Source organism: Pleurodeles waltl, chromosome 4_1 (assembly GCF_031143425.1).
Source record: "Pleurodeles waltl isolate 20211129_DDA chromosome 4_1, aPleWal1.hap1.20221129, whole genome shotgun sequence".
NCBI lineage: Eukaryota > Metazoa > Chordata > Amphibia > Caudata > Salamandridae > Pleurodeles > Pleurodeles waltl.
Window position 1 is genome coordinate 141,582,147 of NC_090442.1, and position 22,241 is coordinate 141,604,387.

Sequence of the window (22,241 nt, forward strand, 5' to 3'; positions counted from 1 at the left end):
ACAAGTGACATACCTTTGCTAACACCTTTTCTGGTAGAGTACCTATCTGATCGCACATTCCTCACCTTGTGAATACCCAGGCACCAGACTAGATCTGAAGAACTTTCGGTGGCAATTACTTTGTGCGCATCTGCATCAAATCTTTCCCGCCTATATGCAGATCTCTAGAGTCCATACCACAGAACGGGGTGGAGGACGGGTCAGGGAGGGATCCCTATTAGAAATAGTTTTGACCAGAAAAGGTTGTTACCCAAGGTAAGTAACTTGTTCTTCTGATAGAGGCTTCTAACCACAGATTCCTCCCCCCCCGTACTGCCAGACAGGGCCCTCCAGGCAGTAACGCTTTGTGAACATGGCAGAACACCGCATGACAGCAGAGTAGTAGCAGCCTTTGGTCTGAGAGGAGCGCCCAAGCCTTCTGGGGGTTTCTTCCTGGATAGCCCCTAGCAGATCTCAATGCATAAAACTACTGATGTGGAGATGGTTCTCATTTGCATCATTTTACTCTTTTTTGCTCAAGGGAAGCACTCAAAAAGATGATCTAGTCGATGGTCTCTGGTATGACTGATGTAAAAGCTGAAAGCCTTCTTGAGGTCAAGGTTGCTGGAGCTATTCTTCCTGCGTAAGGTTGAGGTGTACTGAAAACTGAATGAATGACTTACTTGTAGAGAGCTAACAGCTACTCAAAAGAATGTCCCGGCGCTACAACATGAAAAAATGAGGGAGTCACCGAATGAACAGAGAAGTTTTCAAGGTTTTACAAAAAGCAGTTTCACTTTCTAAGCTCCTGAGCTGCACTGGAAAATTCCATATTTTGGCTGCAAGCACCAGGAAAGAAGCACCACTGTGTCTCGATTTGTTTTAAATGAGGGGTCAGTATCAAATGAGCTTTGCCAGACCACAGGCTGGTACTCCTTAACTCTTTTATTCAGGTAGTGGGCGCCAGTGTTATTCAATGCCATTACTGGGCCAAGAGCTGGAACAGCCTGGATAATGATTATGCCAAAAAGTAGGATTTCAGTTTTGTCTGGGTTTGTAAGTCATTTTCCCTGAGCCAACCTAAGACTGCTCTCATATAGTCAGAGAATGTCTCGTGATATCTGAGTCACCCAAAATACTAACTGTGTATCATCGGCATAAGAGATGATTAGTAATGCTAAGATATTCCACCAGGGCTGCGAGCGGAGACATGTAAATATTGAATAATGGAGCGCTCACTGCTGAGCCCTGCGGTACTACACATTTAAGTGGCTTAGCCGCTAAGAAATGTGGCTTTGTCCAAATGGATTGTTGTCTTGCCACTAGAAGAGGTCAGCCATTTTAAGGCCAGCCCCCTTATTCTGATACTAGACAGGCGCTGTTAAAGAATGTCATGGGAGACGGTGTCGCATGCTGCTGACAAATCTAACAGAATGAGGGCGGCATTGTGGCCTTTGTCCAAGGACACTTATTAAAGTTTCTGAAATTTCTAGCAGGCCCGTTGCGGTGCTTTGCCATGTGCGAAAACCCAATGCAGATAAATGAAGAAGGTGATTAGATTCTGCAAGATCTGAGCGCTGCTTGTTTACCACAAATTCCAAAATGTTAGCAGGAGAAGGGAGATAGATCTAAAATTAGACAAAATCTTGCTGTCCGCAGTAGGCTTCTTCAGTAACAGGATAACACCAGCTTGTTCCCGTATCAGTGGACCCGCACCCATCTGAAGGGAGGTGTTAAACACTTCCACATGTACTGGACCAATGACATCTGCAATTTGTCTCTAAATTTGGGGCGGACAAAGGTGTAAGGGAGAGCCAGACTTACAGGACAGGAAGATACGTTTTAGATCTTCCTCAGGTGGTGTAAGAGACATCGATATGTTGGCTTGAGTGGCTACAAGAGGCACAGAAGTATGGGCAAGGAGAGAGAAGACAAAGGCACACAGAAGCTAGTTTGTATCTTAGTAACTTTGTTTTCAAAGTAGTATCAATTCACCTGGAGGAGCACAAGCTTTGGCATCCATAAAGCCTGATGCAATTTTAAAAATGTCTTTTGACCTCTTCTCGGCTTCAGTGATTTTCAGAGTATAGAAATTAGATCGGTCTGACTTAATGTTATTATGGTATTTTCTAAGAGCCTGTTTGTGCACAGTTTTATCTGCTTCCAGATGTTGTCTTCTCCAAGTTCTCGAAGGTTTTTTTCAATTTTCCTCCTGGAACCTAGTTCAGAGGAGAACCAAAGGGCAGTAGGAGTGGATCTCAGCTTCCTAGTGGTAAAAACATGTTTAGGGGCAATGCTGTGAGACGCATCAATGAGCCATTGATTAATTAAAGAAGCATCCTTGATGACATTTCCCGATAGCGTGGGTGTATAGAGAGTTAGAGTTTCCTGTAGTTTAGACATACTTGCTTTATTCATGGCCTTGCCAGAGAGTCAAAGGAGTTGTTATGTGTATCGCTGTTAGTCCTAGGAAAATCCCAGGTAAACTTCAATAGAAAATGGCCAGACCAAGTTATTTCAAACGGTGTCTTTAAGACCATCGGCGCGTTAGAAAGAATTAGGTCGATGGCATGCCCGACCCTTTGCGTGGGACCTGATGGAATCAAGGCAAGGTTAAGGGAGGCAGTACTATCTAAACAAACATTTGCAATGCAATAGGTTTCGCATTTACTTAAGCTGAAGCTACTGGCATTGTAAATGCATAACTGGATTTTTTTGCCACATTAATTGGTCGACCCTGCCATATATTTTGGTCCTTTCTGCCACATAATTCCAGGGGCCATGCATATAACTAAAGGGCTACTAGGCCTACTGGAATATTCTTTTAAACAAGGCCCTTAAAACACAAACTACTCCCAGGTGCAAAAATAAAACTACAAGTCCCAGAATGCAAAACAGAAACAGAATCTAAATGAGCGAGTCACGGGAGCTGGACAACTTTACAAATATTACTCCAAGGGATCGTTTCCAGCTTGTATCACATTATAAAAATAAAACTACAAGTCCCAGAATGAATATGTGTGCTGCAAAGAATGTGTACTAAGCAGATCAGAGGGCATATAATGTAAAAATGTCAAAATAACTCTGGCGATTAATGTTCTTTTTGGAGGCAGAACGTATGTTGGTCCCTGTAAAAATAGCATCTCTAAACAGACACCAGTAAAAAGTCCACAGCGTCCGCCCTCAGGTCCTCAAAACTAATGTCCCCAGAAACACAGATCGGTAAATTCACTGTGCAAGTTTAAAATCTTAAAAACATGCAAATCTATATTTCTAGTTCAGTGTCTACTTCATTTAAAATTCAAGTTATCAACAATAGTTTTTCGCTATAAAGTGTCAAGTGTTTTCAGACCTAAAAACGATCTCAATAGCCCCATTACAACGTTAGCATCTAGAATTGCGCATCCGAGCTGCGGCCGTGTTTTAAAGTGCAGGGCTCATCAAGTGTGAGCGCCTGCACATGCAGCCTGCTTCAGACCGCTAGAGTCCCTTTAAAAATGGCATCGTTCAGCGGCGACCAGGAAGAAGTCTGGACAAAAGAGTCCACACTGTCCACCCTAAGGTTCACAAAACAAATGTCCCCAGAAACACAAGTCATATACAGGTAAATTCACAATGCAAGTTTAAAATCAGTAAACTCTTGAAAACATGCAGACCTATATTTCTAGTTCAGTATGGACTTCATTTCAAATTCAAGTTATCAACAATAGTTAAAATGCCATGAAGGTGATGGATTACCTTATGTGGAAAGACATGACTACCTTTGGAAGGAAAGCTGCTTTTGTCCGGAGAACCATCTTTTCCAGGAAAAGAGATGTGCATGGTAGTTGTACTGACAAAACTTGGAGTATGCTCAATTACTGAGCAGGTTATAGTGAAGAGTAACCCTGTTTTTATGATCAGCAGGAGAAGAGAGCAGCTATACATTGGTTCAAAGAGTGTGAGCATCAGATATATGAGAACAAAAATCAGGTCCCACTGCGGCATTACAAAAGTTGTTGGCGGGAACATATGGATCATCCCTTTCAAGAAATGCAGCAAAAACAGGCGATTTGAAGAGGGATGGCTGATGTGGCAAACGTAAGGCTGAACGATAACCCTCAACTGTTGCCACAGCAAGGCCCTGTAGGGCTAGAGAAAAACAAAATATTGGGACGTCGGATTGCGTGGCTTGTAAGGGTTGAATGTCCTGGGTGGAACACCAGACAACAAACTTCTCCACGCATCGGGCATTTAAGTTTTGGTGGAGTGACATCTGGCTGCCAGAACAACACCAAGCACTTCGAGAGGAAAACAGAAAGCCATTATCTGTCGCCATGGAGATTTGTTTAAGTTGTGCAGGCTTGGGTGTAGAAACTGGCCTGCTGCTGCGACAGGAGGTCTTCCTGAGAGGGAAGGCTCACTGAAGTACAAATGCTTAAGGCCAGAAGATTCTGGGTACCACACTCTCCTTGCCCAGTATGGTGCCATTATAGTGACTTGGGCTCAGTCTTTTTTGATCTTTTTCAGCACTCTGGGCAGTAGAAGTAGAAAGGGTGTGTAGGAGTTTGAATACCAGTTAAGGCGGAAAACCTTTCCAAGGGAAAATTGCCTTGGGAACTCCAACATGAAACAGTTTGGACACCGCATGTTCTTTATAGTGACAAAGAGATCAAGCTAGGGCTCGCTCAATTGTTGGAAGAGGGCCTGTGCCAGCTCCAAGTGTAATGGGCATTTGTTATCCACCAGGCAACTCTGGCTGAGCTCATCCCACCAGCCATTTAAAGAACCTACCTGGTGCTGCCTAATCGCCGAGATGCACTGACCGCTCAGCCACTTTCAGAGATGCAGTGTCTCCTAGAACAGGACATACGATCCAACTCCGCTCTGTTTGTTGCAGTACCACATGGAGGTTGTGATGCCCATGAGAACATGTACACGTCTCTCCTGATGGACGGAAGGAATGCATTTAGTGGCAAGCAAGTTGCTCGCAACTCCAGCAAATTGATATGGAGGTGAGTCTCTGCCGGAGACCTGAGTCCTCTGATCTCCACCTTCTCCAGTTGACCTCACCAAACCAGCAACTATGCATCCGTCACAGCTGTTAGTTTTGGATAGGGTACAGAGAGGGATCTGCTGCTGGTCCAACTGCAGTCAATCAGCCTACACTGCAGGTCTTTCGCAATCTCCTCCGATACCTGTAGAAAATCTGACAAGTTCCTCTTGTGCCAAGTCCATTGAGACTTCAGATCCCACCGCACAGCCAGACGCAGGATGCCAAGAAGTCTCATAGCCATTCTCACCAAGACCCAGGTTAAGGGTTGAAACATTGGGCTGTTATGAAGATTTGTTGAGCGTACTATCACCTGGGAGATAGTTCTGGCGCTGAGCAGATGTGAGTCTACCCAAACCTAGGGCCTAGTGAGACTACTCGATGCTGAACCCATGAGGTTGTGATCTGTCCTGAAGACTGGTGTGTGCTTGTCTACTCTGGGATCGTATCCCGAATATCCAGGACTCATTAAGGTGGGAAAAAGGCTTGGAAAAGCACTGTACTCAGGATGGCTCAGATGAATGGTAGCCATTAGGAAGGACTCCTGTGTGACTTTGGCACATTGAAGGAAAGCCAAACTATGTCAACAAGTCGTCGTTTGATGGTGGTTCATGACTGTTGGATGCGAATCCGCCTTCAGCACCCAGTCTTATATTCCCAAACTCTGCAGATGAGCTGCAACCACCACCATCCCCTTTGTGAACACCCGAAGGTGATGCACTGAGTACTGAAAGTGCTCTTGATTTACTTGAAACCACAGGTAATGTTTGCAGGCTTGAAGGGCAGGCGAATGACAATAGGTGTCCTGCAGATCCCAAGCCACCATCCACTGTCCTGGATCCCTGCTCTCTACTCCATCCTGAGGTAATGGACAAACTTGTGCCAGACTGACCATTTTGAACTTGTCCTTCCTGAGAAAGAAGTTCGAACGGTGCAGATCAAAGATAGGACAAAGGCTTACATCCTTTTTCGGCACCAGGAAATAAAGGGAATAACATCTAGTCACCTTCTCTATTGCTCTCTTAGCCAGGAGAGCTTCAACTTATCCTCGGAGTATGGACAAGTGGTCCTTCTGGAAGTGTTGCGGTGTTGGTGGCATATTTGGGGGATGTAACAGGAAGGGTAGGGAGTAACCGTATTCCACAATCTGGAGCACCCATTGGTCTGATGTGATGCTCCTCCAACTAGGGAGGTGAAAAGTGATGCAGCCTCCCAGCTGGCAATTGTGAGTTGCTGAAGGTTGACTGAAGTATTTTTTGGGAGCTGCAATAGGAGGGGGGAGGGGGGTTGGGCAGGGGAGAGATTGGGTAGTATGTTGCCACCGGGGGCCTGGACGCTGTCGGCCTGATCTTCTGCGCTAGAAAACTGCTGTTGGAGGTAGATTCTTATGTTGCCGAGACCTTGAAAGGGGAGAAACTGAACAGGAGGAGCTAGGTGTAGAGTAGCTTTAACTCTTTCACAGGTTAAAGACTGCCTTCACTCCAAGGAGTCTAGAGCCATCAAATGGCATGCTGAACAAAGACTGCTAGATGTTTTTCGAGAACCCCATGGAACAAATCTAGACGTGGCCCCAAATTTCAACGCTGGTGACAGCTGTCCCTACTCAGACTGTAGGTTGTGTCCAGGCTCGAGCAGATGGAGTACTTTGCTGAGTCCTGGCCGTTTTTATTGAGAGGTTGCCAGGTTGGCATATTATCAGCTGGGATAGGTGGCAAGATTTCTGCCACTCTGTTTCACAATGCATGCAAGTACCTTCCCAGGAGGCAGCGGGTGTTGACAGATTTGAGGGCAAGGCTGGCTGACGAGAACATGCGATTGGCAAAAAGCTCCATGCGCCTGGATTTCCTATCTGGCAGTGTGACTGGGAATGCACTTTGACTTAGTCCACTCGTAGATGCCTGCACCACAAGGCTCTACGGGGTGGGATGTTGGGTTGGAGAAATCCGGGTCCCCGGGGCAGACCTGTGCTGCGTTGCTGTCTTGACAGGAGGGCAAGATTCAGATTATGCCCAAATGCCCATCAGTACATCAAAAGTGCCTCATTAAATGGGAGAAAAGGTTACTGGTTAGTCTGTCCTGGGTGGAGGACCTCTCTGTAGTTGGCGGAGAGAGGTCCAACACTTCAAATGATAACCTGATCACTGTGCAAAGGAAGCAGACTCCTTAGTTGCCCTGGCAACATTGGGTGCGGAAAGGTCAATGTCCGGAGAAGTGTTTATTATAGAGATACAAAAATATTGTGGAAAAAATATTGATAACCAAATTATCAAAAGATAAGTAAATCTATAACATCAAGGTACATAGGTGGAGTTAGGTATAGAAAATCAATACTTACCTTTTGATATATTGTATTCAATATTTTGTCCTCTATTACTGTAAACCTTGATATTCTAGCTTCGATGTTCAGGGGGCATACCATTCAGGCCAATCGCATCTTGCAAGTCCTTAAATAAGTTTTCATCATCATAAAAGCTTCCATCGTCATCACTGTAGTGTTGGGTTTTAGGATTCGAATAATAAAAATGCCGAGCCTTTTGCGACATCTGGAGAGGTCACTGATGTTTTTCGGAATCCAATAAATCTACCAGCTCTGCTTCGGGCATCTGTGCCAGAGCAGAGACTCAGGCTAACGGCGTTGGTTGCCGAACTTTGCGCTGGAGGTCGTGAAGCTGAGCTCAAACAAGGGGCCAGCCTCAATAACGAGCAGCACAGTCTGCGTCTGGGATAAATCCGCCAGAGTAACCAGCCTGGAGGTCTGCTCGGATCCTTGGAGCCAGAAGGCATGCAACAAGGATCCGGAGGAGTATCAAATATTTTGTCAAGGGCTAGTTTTCAGTTCTTTGGGCTGTTGTGGTGTCACCAATGGCCTGGAGCAGACGAAGTGCGCCAGTAGAATGTTAGAATCTGTTCTGAAATCGGGGAATAACTCGCAGCCTGGAGCTACTAAGGGTGTAGCGCAACTCTGAATGGTAGGAGTAGCAGTGGCGGTCGGCAGTTTTAGGGGGATGTGGGCGGGTGGGAAGCACACACACACATTCTTTCACACACACACACATCCATTAACAACACTCATCAACATTCAAACATACACGCACGCACTAAACATTTATTTAAAAAGATCACACACACGCACACTTACCTTCAGCCTCGGAGGTCACAGGAGGTTTGGGACTGCTGCCTTCCCTCATTGGCTGACCTTACGTCAGCCAATGAGGGAAAGCAGCAGTCCCAACTTCGTCACAGAGTGGGATGGGGTCAGTGAGACTGCTGACCCCACCCCACTCTGTGACGAGGTGTCACTGATTGACACTCGCCTTGGGCGCTTCAGGGCTTAAACCTGAAGCGCCCAGGTCGAAGTCAATGGATGACGCTTCCCTCGTCACCCGGGGGAGGGCCTCGAGGCTCCTTTGCTGAGCCTAGGAGGTCACGCCCACAGGAGCTGTGACCTCTTCAGCCTAGAAAAGTTCAGCTCAGGCAGCCAGGAGTCTGCGCAAATCGCGCATGTCTGCTCCTGGCTGCCTGACCTGAACATGAAGAGTGTCTGTCAGGCTGACCATATTCAGAGGTGCAAAAGGTGGGTCTGCCCTAAAGGATGGTCCGTGCCCGAGGAGCAGAGGGACAAACAGGAGCCATGCTTAGACTTATTTTGCTTTTTTGACTTTTTTTTTACTTACTCAAACTTTACAACTTTTATGATTATTGGTTATGAGTCTGGCCACTGGCGCATGCCCGAGCCCTCACCTGAGACATCTTCAGCTTCCTTCTGTATTCCGCAACTGAAACTTTGGCTTCACGGTCACAGGTGGGCTTGCGGTTCATCTTTGCGCAGCAGTCACACAACCCAGAGACTGGCGGTCTGCCATCTGGCGGTGGCAGTCTCTACACAGCTTAAGTCCTGCAGTTTTTAGAGGGCACATGTCCCTTGAACACTGGAAATATTTTGGAGGAAGGAAGTTTCGTCAAGTGACAGAATTCAAAGGAACTCCAGAAGGAGTGGAAAGAATGGGACTGACGTCAGTGTGAGGAGGTAGACGGCAGAAATAGTGGCCTGATGCAACATCCAGTGCAGGACGAATTCACCACTGAACCAGACGATGCCACCTACTGGTGCGCAAGAGAATTGCAATCAGAAATTCTCTGGATCCACTCTGGTACAAGGAGGTATTCACAAACTGAGGAATATGCCTTTACAAGTATCTATCAGAAAACCTCTTTCTTGGATGCTTTAGTTGTTAGTTCGATTTCTCAGTCTGAGATTTTAAAGCAAATCCTTCAACACACCCATCAAATCCACTCCTTTCGTTCCAGCATGGTGCATATGCCATTACGGCAGTATAATATATATATATATATATACATATATATATATATATATATATATAGGGCCACGTAAACTCTAAAATAGCATGTAAGTGTCATAGCTTCTCGGGTGAGAGTGTGCTTTACAAATCTAATTAACAGGTAACAATTAACAGGTAAGTGAAATAGGCTGCACATGCCTATTTGCTTCAACATATCTGTCAAATTATTTAAAGCCGGCACACGAGAAGGCTGCTGTCGTTCAGTATCTGTGATGGGAACAGATATTATACTAAAAAGTTACAATTACTAAATTTAACCTTGAAAGCATGAAGGGGTGAGTCTGCCTTGCCAGGAATCAAATTTGTAACTTTTAGATCACTGGAGTTGGCAGTGTAGTCATTAACTCACTGGCACATTTGCCAGCTGTTCTTCTTTCTTTACTAAGGAACTGGTTACTGAAAGGTTTTCTTTTCTCACCAAAACTCCCACAATAATGTTTGTTTAATTACTTTAAATTGCAATAAAAAAAGCACAAACACTCACCATGGCCTGTCAGGGGAGCCGAAGGGGCTGTAGGCCATCACAGCAATTCCTTTCGACTGGCAGTACTCCACAAGCTTGACCTGGGTTAGGTATGGGTGACACTCAATCTGCAAGCAAAGAGATGTCAAGACAAGTGTTACAATATAAAGTGAAGACAAGAAGAAAACTAAGGGGGTCATTATGACCCCAGCGGTCGGAGGTAATGTGGCGGTAGTACCGCCAACAGGCTGGCGGTACTTACTGTCACATTATGACATTGGCGGTTTGGCTAAAGCCAAACCGCCAATGTACCACACCGACCACTACGGCGATAACAACAGCTAGGCTGGAGACTTCACTCTCCAGCCTGGTGGCCGTCACTTGCCCTCCTGCGGGATTATGACCCCACCTACCGCTATGGTTTTTGTGGCATCCTTACCGCCATGAAAACCATGGCGATTGGCACTATCAGTGGCAGGGAATCCCTTCCCTGTCACTGATAGGGGTCTTCCCCGCCCCCCTCCCGCTCCACAGATTCCCCCCCCTCCTCCCCAGACCCCACCTTCATACACGCCCCTTCATTCACACACGCACACACGCATACACACACACATTCATCCACGCATGCATACATCCATTCACACACACATCCACACACACTTACATACATACACGCAGACATGCATTCACACAACCCAACATACACGCACTCACACATCCATACATGCACACACACACAACAGGCAACACACACCCGCATACATGCACGCACAGATATACACACACACACCCCCACACACACACAACACCCCCCACCCCTCTCCCCTGTCGGAGCACCCGACTTACCTGTAGTCAGGGGGTCCTCCGGCAAGAGACGGGATGGGGCGCTGCTGCTAGCAGCAGCGTCCGCCAGCAGAACACCGCCAGGCCGTATTATTCTCATAATACGGCCGGCGGCGGTCTACTGACATGGCGCAGCTGCTAGCAGCAGAGCCACCTTACCGCCATCCGCCATCCGCCGGCATGGCCACAGCCGGATTTCCACCATCCTTCTGGCGGAAATCCCGCTGTGGTCATAATCCGGCGGACGGCTGGTAAACGCGGCGACGGTCTTTTGGAGGCCGTCGCTGCAGCAGTAGGAGGTTTTTACTGCCAATGTTATAATCAGGGCCTAAATCTTGACAGGCAAAGACACTCTCTCTATCCCCCCAAAAAACGCTCCAAGGCATCAGGAGTGTTAATTGAGTCACTTCACGTACTAGATGATTCAGTCTATGCCCTTCAAGCACTGCTTAAACTTCTGGCACAGATATTGGATAGTCTGCAATAGCCATCTTTGGAGGTCCTTTTAATATATGGGAAATATCCTTCTGTCTATATCTATATATTTTAGGCAGCATACTGGTATTTATTCATATGTATTTATCAGTGAAAAAAATTAACTTGCAACTAGTGTATTTCCAAATTATTTTTAAATGACAAATGAACACTCACACTTTCATGTCTATAGGGTTTTAATGCAATAGGTTGCTATATACAATAAATCAATAAAATCACCTGAAAACAGTGTTACGGTAATAGTGCATTTGAACATCTGAAGCGATTTAAAATTCATTAGAAAAATCCTTTTCATCTCCCTGGTCATCATAATTGAAAGCATGGAGATATATTTAAAAGAAGATCCAGTTTCTGCATTTTCAGTTTTTAAAAATGTACACAGACAGGGAAATAGATTTTTTTTCTGTCTATATAGGAAAGTGCCTTATTTTGTATGGCCACCCCCTCCCAAATCTGGACTGATGCTGCTGCTTTTTTGACTGTCTAGTGCACCGAGCCCTGCTGTCCTGGCCCCAGCACATGTGCTCTGACCTCTCTTAGTTGTGTACAATTGGCTAATAACCAATTGGCTTAATTAACTATGCTTTAAGTCCTTAGTATATAGTACAAGAGATAACCATAGCTAGCAAATTACAGAGGGCCTAGCTTCAAAGAGACTACTGCATCAGTGAAGGAAATGGCAATCGCACCTTTGCCTGCCCCCTTCTTTGAGTAAGGAGACAGGCTGGCATCTTCTACAGAGGGGTGGATGCCCGTTGCAGAACCAGTTTTACAGGAGAAGTGGCTTCTTATGCTGGGTAAACCCTATGGGTGTGCCTAGGGCTCATCACAGAGGAGGAAGGCTTGCACCATCTCTGTTTAGGGTAGAGAGGGGTATCCAGGGATTGTTTGATGGCCAAACCCCCAGGAAGTGATGTAAAGTAGGAAGAACAGCCTCGTGGGAACTACTGCTCCACTGGCTAGTACGTCCTCTCTTCCCACAAACGAGAAATTGGCATAAAAGTGGCACCTCAGACCCACAGTCCTCAGAGCACTACTGGATTGGAAGAAGACAGAAGAAAGACTGCCCTGCATCTCCCTGGACCCAGCAAAGAGAGGCTACACCTAAGACTGAACTGCACCTTCTGCACCCAAAGGACCTGCTACGAGGACTGTGCCTGCTGTGCCCACTAGTGGCAAAAAACTCTATGTGTGCTAGGATGGAAGAAGAGTCTCTAAGGGCTGGGTGGCTAGCCTCCTGTTAAGCTTCCGGACAAACACAAGCTAAAGGACCCTGCATCCGTCAAAAGTCCAGATGAACAAGCTACTTACCTTTAGTAACACCTTTTCTGGTAGAGACTACATCTAGCCATAGATTCCTTACTTTAGAATATTCCCCAAGCGTCAGACTGGATCCAGAAGATTTTTGAGCAGCACCCCTATAAGCCAGTAGGTGGAGTCTTTCAGCTCCACATCGGCCGTGCCGGGAGTGACATGTGTATTACATATATAGGCACTACCACGGCATGCTGACCTCCGTTACTTTCACGACTTTCAACACCAGGAGCCACAATGAGAATTGACCACTCTGTGACAATCTAAGGCCCTGAGAAGGATGTCCCTTACACCGTAATCAGTTTGCAAACTGGTGATGATGAGAGGGCCGATAAGCAATCTGCAGCTAAATAGAGACTCTACCAGAAGAGGCGTTGCCAAAAGTAAGTACATTTTTCATCAGATAGAGACTTTTTGCTGCAGATTCCTTACCTTAGAATAGATAGCCAAACCATACCTTCCAGGAGGTGGGTCTGCAGAGCCAATTAAAATCAGAAAGTCCTGCACGACCGAACAGGCAAAGTACCCTTCATGGGGGACCAGACTGTCTAGGCAGTGGTGCTTTATGAACATGTGCAGGGATGCCCAGGCTTCTGCCAGACAGATGTCCAGGAGAGGGACACTACGCGCTAACACAGTGGTCACAGCCTTGGCCAACAGTGTGATGGTCTGGCCGACATGGAAGAGTGTCACCACGTTTGGCAGGAAAGAGATATTTGTTTTCTGAACCTGTTTATCTGGAAAGGTTGTGATGTATGAAGGGTGCTCAGAGTGGGCCTGCAATTTGAGGACCCTCCTGGATGATGTTATGGCAACTAAAAAGGCAGTTTTGATGGCTACTAGCCTAAGAGGGTAATTGTGCAGGAACTCATATGGCGCACACATTCGAAAGGTGAGGACAAGGTTGAGGTCCCATTGAGGCAGGATGAATAGCTTGGGGGGAGGGTAAAACATATGCTGCAGGACTTTAAGGAATCTAGTCACAACAGGTAACTTAAGAAGAGAAGGTTGGTCCAGTAACCGCAAAAATGCCAAAATGGGAGAGATAAACTTTAACTGTGCCCAGAGCAGAGGTCTGCTTGGCCAAAGAGAAAGCAAACAAAATAACTTTGGAGAAAGGTGTGGCCAAACATCATAGGAAGCACACCATGACACAAGCTTATCCCAGAGGCAGGCGTCCACCAACTTGGTGGAGAACACCTGGCTGCCATCGTAACAGTACACACATCGGGAAGAAGGTTGAATGCTGTCACCTGTTGCCAGTCAATCGCTACGCATGAAAGTGGAGAGTGTGCAGGTTTGGGTACAGGTCCCTTCCTTGTTACTGCGACATAAGCTCCTGCTCAACAGCCCGGGACACCAGACTCTCTGTGCCCAATCCGGAGTCACAAGAATGACTTGGCCCCGGCTGTGCCTAGCCTTCTTGAGAACTCAGCTAAAAGGCATATAGCAGGCCGGAGCTCCACTCAAGACGAAAAGAGTCTCAAAACGAGAGTCGTCTTGGGAACTCTAGCGTTCAAAACTGTTGACCTTGCGCGTTCTCTGTGGTGGCAAACAGATCTAACCAAGGCTCTTCCTTATGTTGAAAGAGACCTTGCACCACCTCCGGATGGAGACGCCATTTGTAATCCGCTAGGCTTCTTGGGCGGAGTTTGTCTGCTCTGGCTTTCTAAGAGCCCGCCGGGTGTTGAACAACTGGAGAAATACCCTGATATTCCAGCCATATCCTGTGTTTTAAGACCCCGCCAGGGGTTAAACAACTAGGGAAATACCCTGACATTCCAGCCATGTCTAGAGACGAGAGAGCCTCTGGTCAGAGGGTCCATGACCCCATCCCGCCATGTTTGTTGCCGTACCACATGGCAGTAGTGTTGTCTGTGAAAACATGCACCAGCCTTCCCCTGATCAAAGGAAGAAAGGCTATTAATGCCAAGCAAAACACCCAAAGCGGTTCAATAGCTACTACTGCAGATCGTTTGCAGTTCCCTCCGGGATCTGGAGCATGTCCCATGTTGCCTAGGCCACAAAAAGGTTGGGAAGCCTGGTGGTCTGGGTGACTGTTAATGGGTTTGGTTGGAGGCCCCTTTTGTAGCCACAATAGTGCCGAAAGGCAGACTAGGGTTGGCTAGGAAGAAAAGCCAAGGACCTGGCTGTAGCTCTGCTGTCCTTAAAGCTCTCCTGTTCTCTCCAAAAAAACTAAGCACCATCAAAGGTCATGTCCATGAGGGAAGCCTGGACATCCCCTGAAAAGCCAGTTGTTCTCAGCCAGACGTGGCGCCACATTGCCACAGGCAAGAAAAATCGATCTGCCCAGTGAGTCTGTTGTGTCACGCCATCACCTTATAGTGAACTTACCTGCATCTCTCCCATCAGCAATCGCCTGGGTGAGTATGGCTCAGGCCTCCTCCAAGATTATAGGCAGCACTTGTGCAACTGGGTCCCATATCATTTAGGAGTAACGGCCTAATAGGCACTGCAGTGGTAGGCTGGTGGAAGAGAACATTCTCTTACCAAAGGTTTCCAGGCTCTTGATTCCCTATCCTGTAGAGTGGTAGGGAACGACTGGGTTAATTCTGGATGTGGATGCTTGAATCACCAAGCTCTCCAGGTTGGAATTCTGGGTAAGGAAACTGGGATCCCCAGGAGCATAGCAATGGCAGCAAGTAGTCATCCTATGCACAGGAGCCCCTCTGCAAGGCTTGGGCCAGGTCCTGAGTATGGACTTCATTGAAGGAGTTACTCCCGGCTGAAGCACCTCTGTCAAGACCTTAGTCTCGACTGCCACGATTGGTAACTGAAAGTTCAAGTCCTCATCCGCCCTACACACAACCACTGCAAAAGAGGCTCTACTGCTGGGTGAGGTGTCCAATCCAATGACCTCCGCCAGTTCCTCATTCCAGCTATCCGGTTCTTCATTAGGGAAATGGTAACCCATCAATAGACTCTTCCCATCCGTCTCCCCCTCCAGGCCTATCAAACAAGCAAGGCACTGGCTCCACCCTGGGAAGCATAGGCCCGGTTGTAGGAAAGTACCCTCTTTTTGGCATGTTACCTCCATTTTCTGCCTGATGTCAGTGTGTTCGACTGTGTTCACTGGGATCCTGCTAAACAGGACCCCAGTGATTATGCTCTCTCTCCTCTACATTTTGTCACTGCATACTGGTAACCCAGTATTTCACCCAAAACTGGCATACGGGTCACCCCTTATAAGTCCCTAGTATATGGTACCTAGGTACCCAGGGCATTGGGGTTCCAGGGGATCCCTATAGGCTGCAGCATTTCTTTTGCACACATAGGGAGCCCGTGCAAAGGCTTCTATAGGACTGCCATTGCAGCCTGTGTGAAATGGTGCATGCACCCTTTCACTGCCATTAACACTACACCAGGTCATTTATAAGTCACCCATATTGCAAGCCTTCTAGCTCTGAAGGCTGGATGCAAAGTACCTGTGTATGAGGGCACCCCTGCACTAGAAGAGGTGCCCCCACGAACTCCAGGACCATTTTCCCAGACCTCGTGAGTGCGGGGCCGCCATTTTACGTGTGCACTGGACATAGGTCACGACCTATGTCCATCTTCACAATGGTAACTCTGAATATGGCCATGTTTGGTATCAAACATGTTGGAATCATACCCCAAGGCTTTTGCAAGCATTGGTTGTATGATCCCATGCACTCTGGGGGCTCCTTAGAGGACCCCACAGTACTGCCATAACAGCATTCTGAGGTCTTCCAGGCTGCCCCAGCTGCTGCCACCTCTCAGACAGGTTTCTGCCCTCCTGTTGCTCAAGCAGCTCGAGCCCAGGAAGGCAGAACAAAGCATTTCCTTTGGGAGAGGGGTGTTACACCCTCTCCCTTTGGAAATAGGTGTTACAAGCATGAAAGGGCTAGCCTCTCCGAGCCTCTGGAAATGCTTTGAAGGGCATAATCCAGTCTACACCGGTTCAGGGACCCCCAGTCCCTGCTCTGGCACGAAACTGGACAAAGGAAAGGGGAGTGACCACTCCCCTGTCCATCACCACCCCAGGGGTGGTGCTCAGGGCTCCTCCAGAGGGTCAGTGGATTTTGCCATCTTGAATTCAAGGTTGGCAGGGAACTCTGGGAGCATCTGAGTGGCCAGTGCCAGCAGGTGACAACAGAGCCCTCCCCTGATAGGTGCTTACCTGGTTAGGTGACCAATCCCCCTTTCAGGGCTATTTAGGGTCACTCTTTTGGGTGGTTCTTTGGATTGCAAGACTCCAGCAGGAATCCTCTGCATCCTCCACTTCAACTTCTTACCAAAGAAACTGCATCTGGACCCTCCAGGAACTCTACAAACTGCAACAAAGAAGCAAGACGACTTCTGCAACACTGTATCTTCAGCTCCTGCCAGCAACTGCAACTGTTTTCCGGTCGTGCATCCTCAGAGGACAGCCAGTCTTCAGCCTGCACCAGAAGAGCGAAGGAGTCACTTCCCTACTTCAGCAGGCACCTACTGCGACAATGACCGGTGGTGTGGATCCCCTCTCCTGATGTGCTGCATGGATCCTGCAACACGGGTGGTGGACTGAAGTGGCTCCGACGTCCTACTGTCCAACTTTGGTGGAGGTAAGAGCTTGCCTATCCAAGCAAGAAAGAACCCCCGTGCACCGCGTGTTTTACAGCTGCCAAGGCTTGTTGGCATCATTCCACGAAATCCTTCATGCACCATGCAGCTCTGGCCCCCAGCGAATCTATCCTGCGATGCACAGCTTCCTGCGTGGTTCTCTGGCGGCGTGGGATCCCTTTGTGTAGAGCTGCGTGGGGCTCCTTTTGCACCTCCCTTGTCCCCATGCAATGGGACTCCTGTGCGTGCTGCCTGGTCTTCTGTGGGCTCTCTGAGTTTCTGAGAGCCCCCTTCGACTCCCCCTCCTGGGTAGAGTCCACCAGGCCCCTCCTGGTCACGGGCAGCGCCATTTTCCTCTAACCGTGAGCTTTGCATGTGCCAAGGCTTGTTGGCGGAATCCAGTGACGCAGACCAGACTGCAATCATCCATCCAGCGTGGGACATCATCCTCACCAACCAGGAACCCACATCCATCTTCTTCGGTGCAGTACTGACTGTTGTTCCTCACCGGGGGTTCTCCTTTTGCACCTTCATCCTGGTTAGCAGGGGCTCATCTTCTTCCTGGACTCTTCTGTGCTTCTTGGATTGGCCCCCTTCTTTCAAAGGTCTTCAGGTCCAGGAATCCATCGTACGTGTCTTGCAGTCCCTTCTGGTTCTTGCATAATCTTCTTTCTCGTGTTCTTGTGTGTTCTAGGAAAGTTACTGTGATTTACTCATGCTTTCCTGGGCTCTGGGGTGGGTTCTATTACCTACCTTTGGTGTTTTCTAATACTCCCAGCGCCCCTCTACACACTACACTTGCCTAGGTGGGAAACCGACATTCGCACTCCACTTTCTTAGTATATGGTTTGTGTTCCCCCTAGGCCCATTTCTAACTATTGTGATTTTCACTAATTGCACTGTTTTCTGACTGTTTTCTTGCACATTTCTGCATACGAGTGTATATAATTTGTGTATTACTTACCTCCTAAGGGAGTGTAGTCTCTATGATATTTTTGGTATTTGTGTCACCTAAATAAAGTACCTTTATTTTTGTAACACTGAGTATTTTCTTTCATGTGTATGAGTACTGTGTGACTGTAGTGATACTGCATGAGGTTTGCATGTCTCGTAGCCCTAGAGAGCCTGGCTTCTAGACACTGCCTATATTTCACTAATAAGGGCTAACTGGACCTGGTATAAGGTGTAAGTACCTTAGGTACCCACTACAAACCAGGCCAGCCTCCTACAATGGTCGACACTGTGTAGTCAGAAATAACGATGGGGACGGCGTCGGCACTGGACTGGGCGCCGAGTTAGGCCTTGGTCTCGCCAGTGGCTCCACTCCAGATCCAGCATGGGATCCATGGGGCCCAACTGGCACAGAGGGCAAACCTACTGACGTGGGTCCAGTAGGGGTCCCTCCCAAGCCCATGAGGCCTGAAGGCGCTACAGAGGGGCTGGGCCATCCAAATATAAGGCACATGGCCTCTGATTACTCTTTCAAATGGGTGAGGGTCGCTCCGGGAAAATCGGGGAAAGCGCGGAGAGGACCTAGGTCCAGGTTCCACTGACACATAGGGCCTGCAGTGCTGGTGCTCTGTTTCGCATTAGAAGACTTTGACAGAGTTGAAGACCTCTTTGAATTTTGGGATTTTTTTTAAAGATTGTGGAACTTACCAGACTCCGCACCGATTTGGAGTGAGATGTCTACCATCAAGAAGGGCTTCACGAAAGGTCATTTGACTTTCTGGATGATTGGGACCTTGAGCGTCGCAGAGTCAACTGATGTTGGGCGGCGAGGAGCTTGAGGGAGTGCGGCAATCCCACAGGTCTTGGAGTCATAGTCCCACACCAGGCTCCACAAACACACCAAGAGTAGGGTCCATCACCAACATCTGCCTGTAACAGGCCCCACATGGTTTGAAACCAGCTGGTTTCTTGGGTGACATACCTCACACCAGGAGAACATTTCTCAAAAAAATGTCAAAAAAAGCCAGTCAAAAAGTGACTGATAGGTAGCTCAGAACAGCGCTATCGAGCTCAGAAAGGAAAGAACTGATGTCAGTGCTCAGGTGTGGCGCCTACATAGGTAGCGCGCACGTCTCTTCCTGCATGGACGATGCCATTGTAGAGCTGAACAATGACACCTACCAGCAAACAGAGGTACTGCTTGAAAATCTTCCAGATCCTGTCTGACATCTGAGGAATATTTTAAGGTAAGGCATCTGTGGCTAGAAGTCTCAATCAGATACCCAGAACAGTGGTCCGCTGCTAGACTAGGTGCCTGATGGCCGACCGAGTCCAGAACTTCCTGAAGAGGAAAACTCATTGCATCTCTTAAGCATGTTCGGCATCCTCAGCATCCTTCATCCCCAGCATCAGGACCACTTCTTGATTAGACCGCTTTAAGGAGGAAAGGAACCTAAGGTTGCAGACTGCGACAGATAAACTGTCCCTCTGGACCTGAGTAGTCCCTGTGACTGGGTCCAGCCTGCTGTGGCTAGACCAGGAAAACTCTAACAGGCGTTCCTAGCACATTGGCTACTAACCACTTGCAACGATTTATTGCATCAAAGAATATTTTACTTACCTTTGCAAAATCATAACTCTAGTTCCCATCTATACATTTCTGTTGTTTTGGTGTCCAATAAAAATACTCTCTATTGTTTTAAATTGGTTTCGGATTTTTTTATTGTGGTGTGTTTCTTACTTATTAAGTTTTTTGGTACTTCTAAATGCTTTACATTTGTTTTTTTGACTAACCCTGACTGTTCTGTGCCACACCTACCTAGGACTGAGCTGAAGGTTTTGTTAAAGAAACCTAACTGTACCTGGGAGCGGGGCCACGCAAGATGGTCAACAGGACGTAGGCTAAAGAGCTCCAGCGGCCCCTGATGATACCTGATGTATCCTGGACAACAATCAGTCTTTTCTATCCCTGGAGAAGTCCCTCACCTGGCTGGATGCCTTGTTGAGTGGCTGGGGCCCCCCAGGATGCGAAGCAGAGAGAGGTGCCTGTGGCGTCCCGGCCTTGAGGAGGGCTGGAAACGGAAGGCTGTGAGCTGCTGCAGAAGTGCTGTTGATGGAAGGCCCCTGGATATACAGGAGAGGAGGGGGCCTCCACGGGATGAATGAAGCTGCAGGATAGGTGAACCACTGACCTGCTGGCTCCTGAGACTCTGGGACAAGGCACCAGGAGGTGGAGAGGAGCCACACACCCAGGCAGAGGCTGTGGTGGTGGACTGCCTGGGCTGCTCGATGAGGCCCTGTAGGCGGGCCCCACTGATACAGAGCCCCTGCGGCGCGTGGAGACCGAATCTGCCCCGTTGGTGGTATGGTAGAGGAGTGAGAGCCTGCCAGAGTGGACAATCACATGAAGCCAGATACAACTGCAGACGTCCGTTGTGCTGGGATGATAATGGAGGACTAAGGCCCATATTTATACTTTTTGACACAAACCAGCGCCGGCGCTGGTTTGCGTCAAAACTTTTACCGCCGGCTAACACCATTTCTACGTGCCATGCAGGCGCCTTATTTAAGGAATGACATTAGCCAGCGCTGCGGACTGGTCTGAGTAAAAACAAATGGCTCAAACCAGGCAGCGCCGGCGTCAAAAAATGGTGCATGACATGCACCATTTTTTGACGCACAACCCCCATTTTCCCCTACGCCGGCACTGCCTGGTTTGAGCCATTTGTTTTTACTCAGACCAGTCCGCAGCGCTGGCTAACGTCAAGGCACAATTGGCACAACTGACTACGGCCACACAGGTTCTTGAAGACAGGGCAGAGGACACAAGGTACAGATCACGCCATAATGTTTTGCATTTTGTTGGGGTTCCGAGAGCAGGCAGAGGGAAGAAATGCAGAGTTGGTTTTGGAGACTGGGATCCAGGATGTCCTATGGCCTAAGGGGCTGACAGGAATGTTTGCAGTGAAAAAGCACATAGGGGCGCTGAGGGTTGTTGCCCCTTGTATGGGCATGTGACTTTTATGGGACAGTGATTTCAATTGTGTCCTGAATTGGCAGTTGGATACACATCACCTGACACTAGGGCGCAAGCCCCACATGCAGAGGACCTTAGGGGAGGTGACAGAAAATCTCCACCTGGTGAATATAAGGAGGTACTATCACCCCTCCCATCTGGCGGCATGGGGCTATAGCTGCACAGACTACTTGCTGGGTAGTGCAACGTAGTAGGCATGTACAAATATTCAGCATAACTTAGTTGCTACTTCTTGGACCGCTTGCCGCTACTGGTATCAATAGTGCCCAGATAGCAGAGACCCAGGATCTTGCTGTGGAGATAGCTGGCTCTGTATATATTATACCACAATGAGGTATGGTGTGTACAGAGTCCAGGGGTTCCCCAGAGATTTAACAGAGGCTAAAGTAGATAATACGAATGCTCTCTTTTGTGGTAGTGTGGCCGAGCAGTTAGGCTTATCAGAGAGTAGTGCAAAGCATTTGTTGTACCCACACAGTCAAGAAATGAGGCACACAATGACTAACTCCAGGCCAATTGGTTTTTTGTATTGCAAATATATATTTTATTACTTTATTACTAGAACCAAATGATCTTTGTTGCAGGTAAGTACAGTTGTAAGCAAGTATCAAGCATATGTATCAATTGTACTTTGAGTTTCGCAGGTAAAGCAGTTTACAAGTAAGTCACACATTTCAATTTCAAAAGTTGACAGTGCAATTTTTCATAGGAGTCAATAGAGTCCCTGGGGGGGTGTGGGGGGAGTGGTAGCACAGAAAACAGGTAAGTACACAACTTACGATTCTAGTCTTCAGGGGTTAGGATGTCCACAAGTCAAAGTTCAAGTTGACCTCAAAAGTGCACCACCAGCAACACGGGGCCGGCTGGATGCAGGGGATAAAGTTGGTGTCGGGTTAGCAACGGAATCCTATGAGGACTGGGGGCACTTAGTAAAAAATAGATTGCAGGTAAGTACCCACAGTTTCAGGACACAGGCCTGGGGGGGTTTAGGTCAGCACTGGAGCGGGGGGGGTGCCGCAGGTCAGCACCAAACACATACCCTCAGCGTGACAGACGCGGCTGGGTGCAAACACGTCTGGTACCCAATGCTTTTCAAATGAGGGAACCCCGGGGGTCACAAAGATGCTACAGGCTGGGTCCAGGGGGCCGGTTCCGGAAAACCAAAGGCTGGACAGGAAGGAG

The 22,241-nt window shown here is 47.9% G+C and overlaps 1 protein-coding gene across 1 annotated transcript in view; it reads right to left on the reverse strand.

The window, feature by feature from the left end:
* LOC138287482 (aldo-keto reductase family 1 member B1-like) overlaps positions 1-22,241 on the reverse strand; it is a 111,432-nt gene that overhangs the window by 35,536 nt on the left and 53,655 nt on the right. Inside the window, exon 6 of the mRNA XM_069227929.1 lies at positions 9,857-9,963. Coding sequence (XP_069084030.1) covers positions 9,857-9,963 — 107 coding nt within the window. The remainder of the gene's footprint in view (positions 1-9,856; positions 9,964-22,241) is intronic.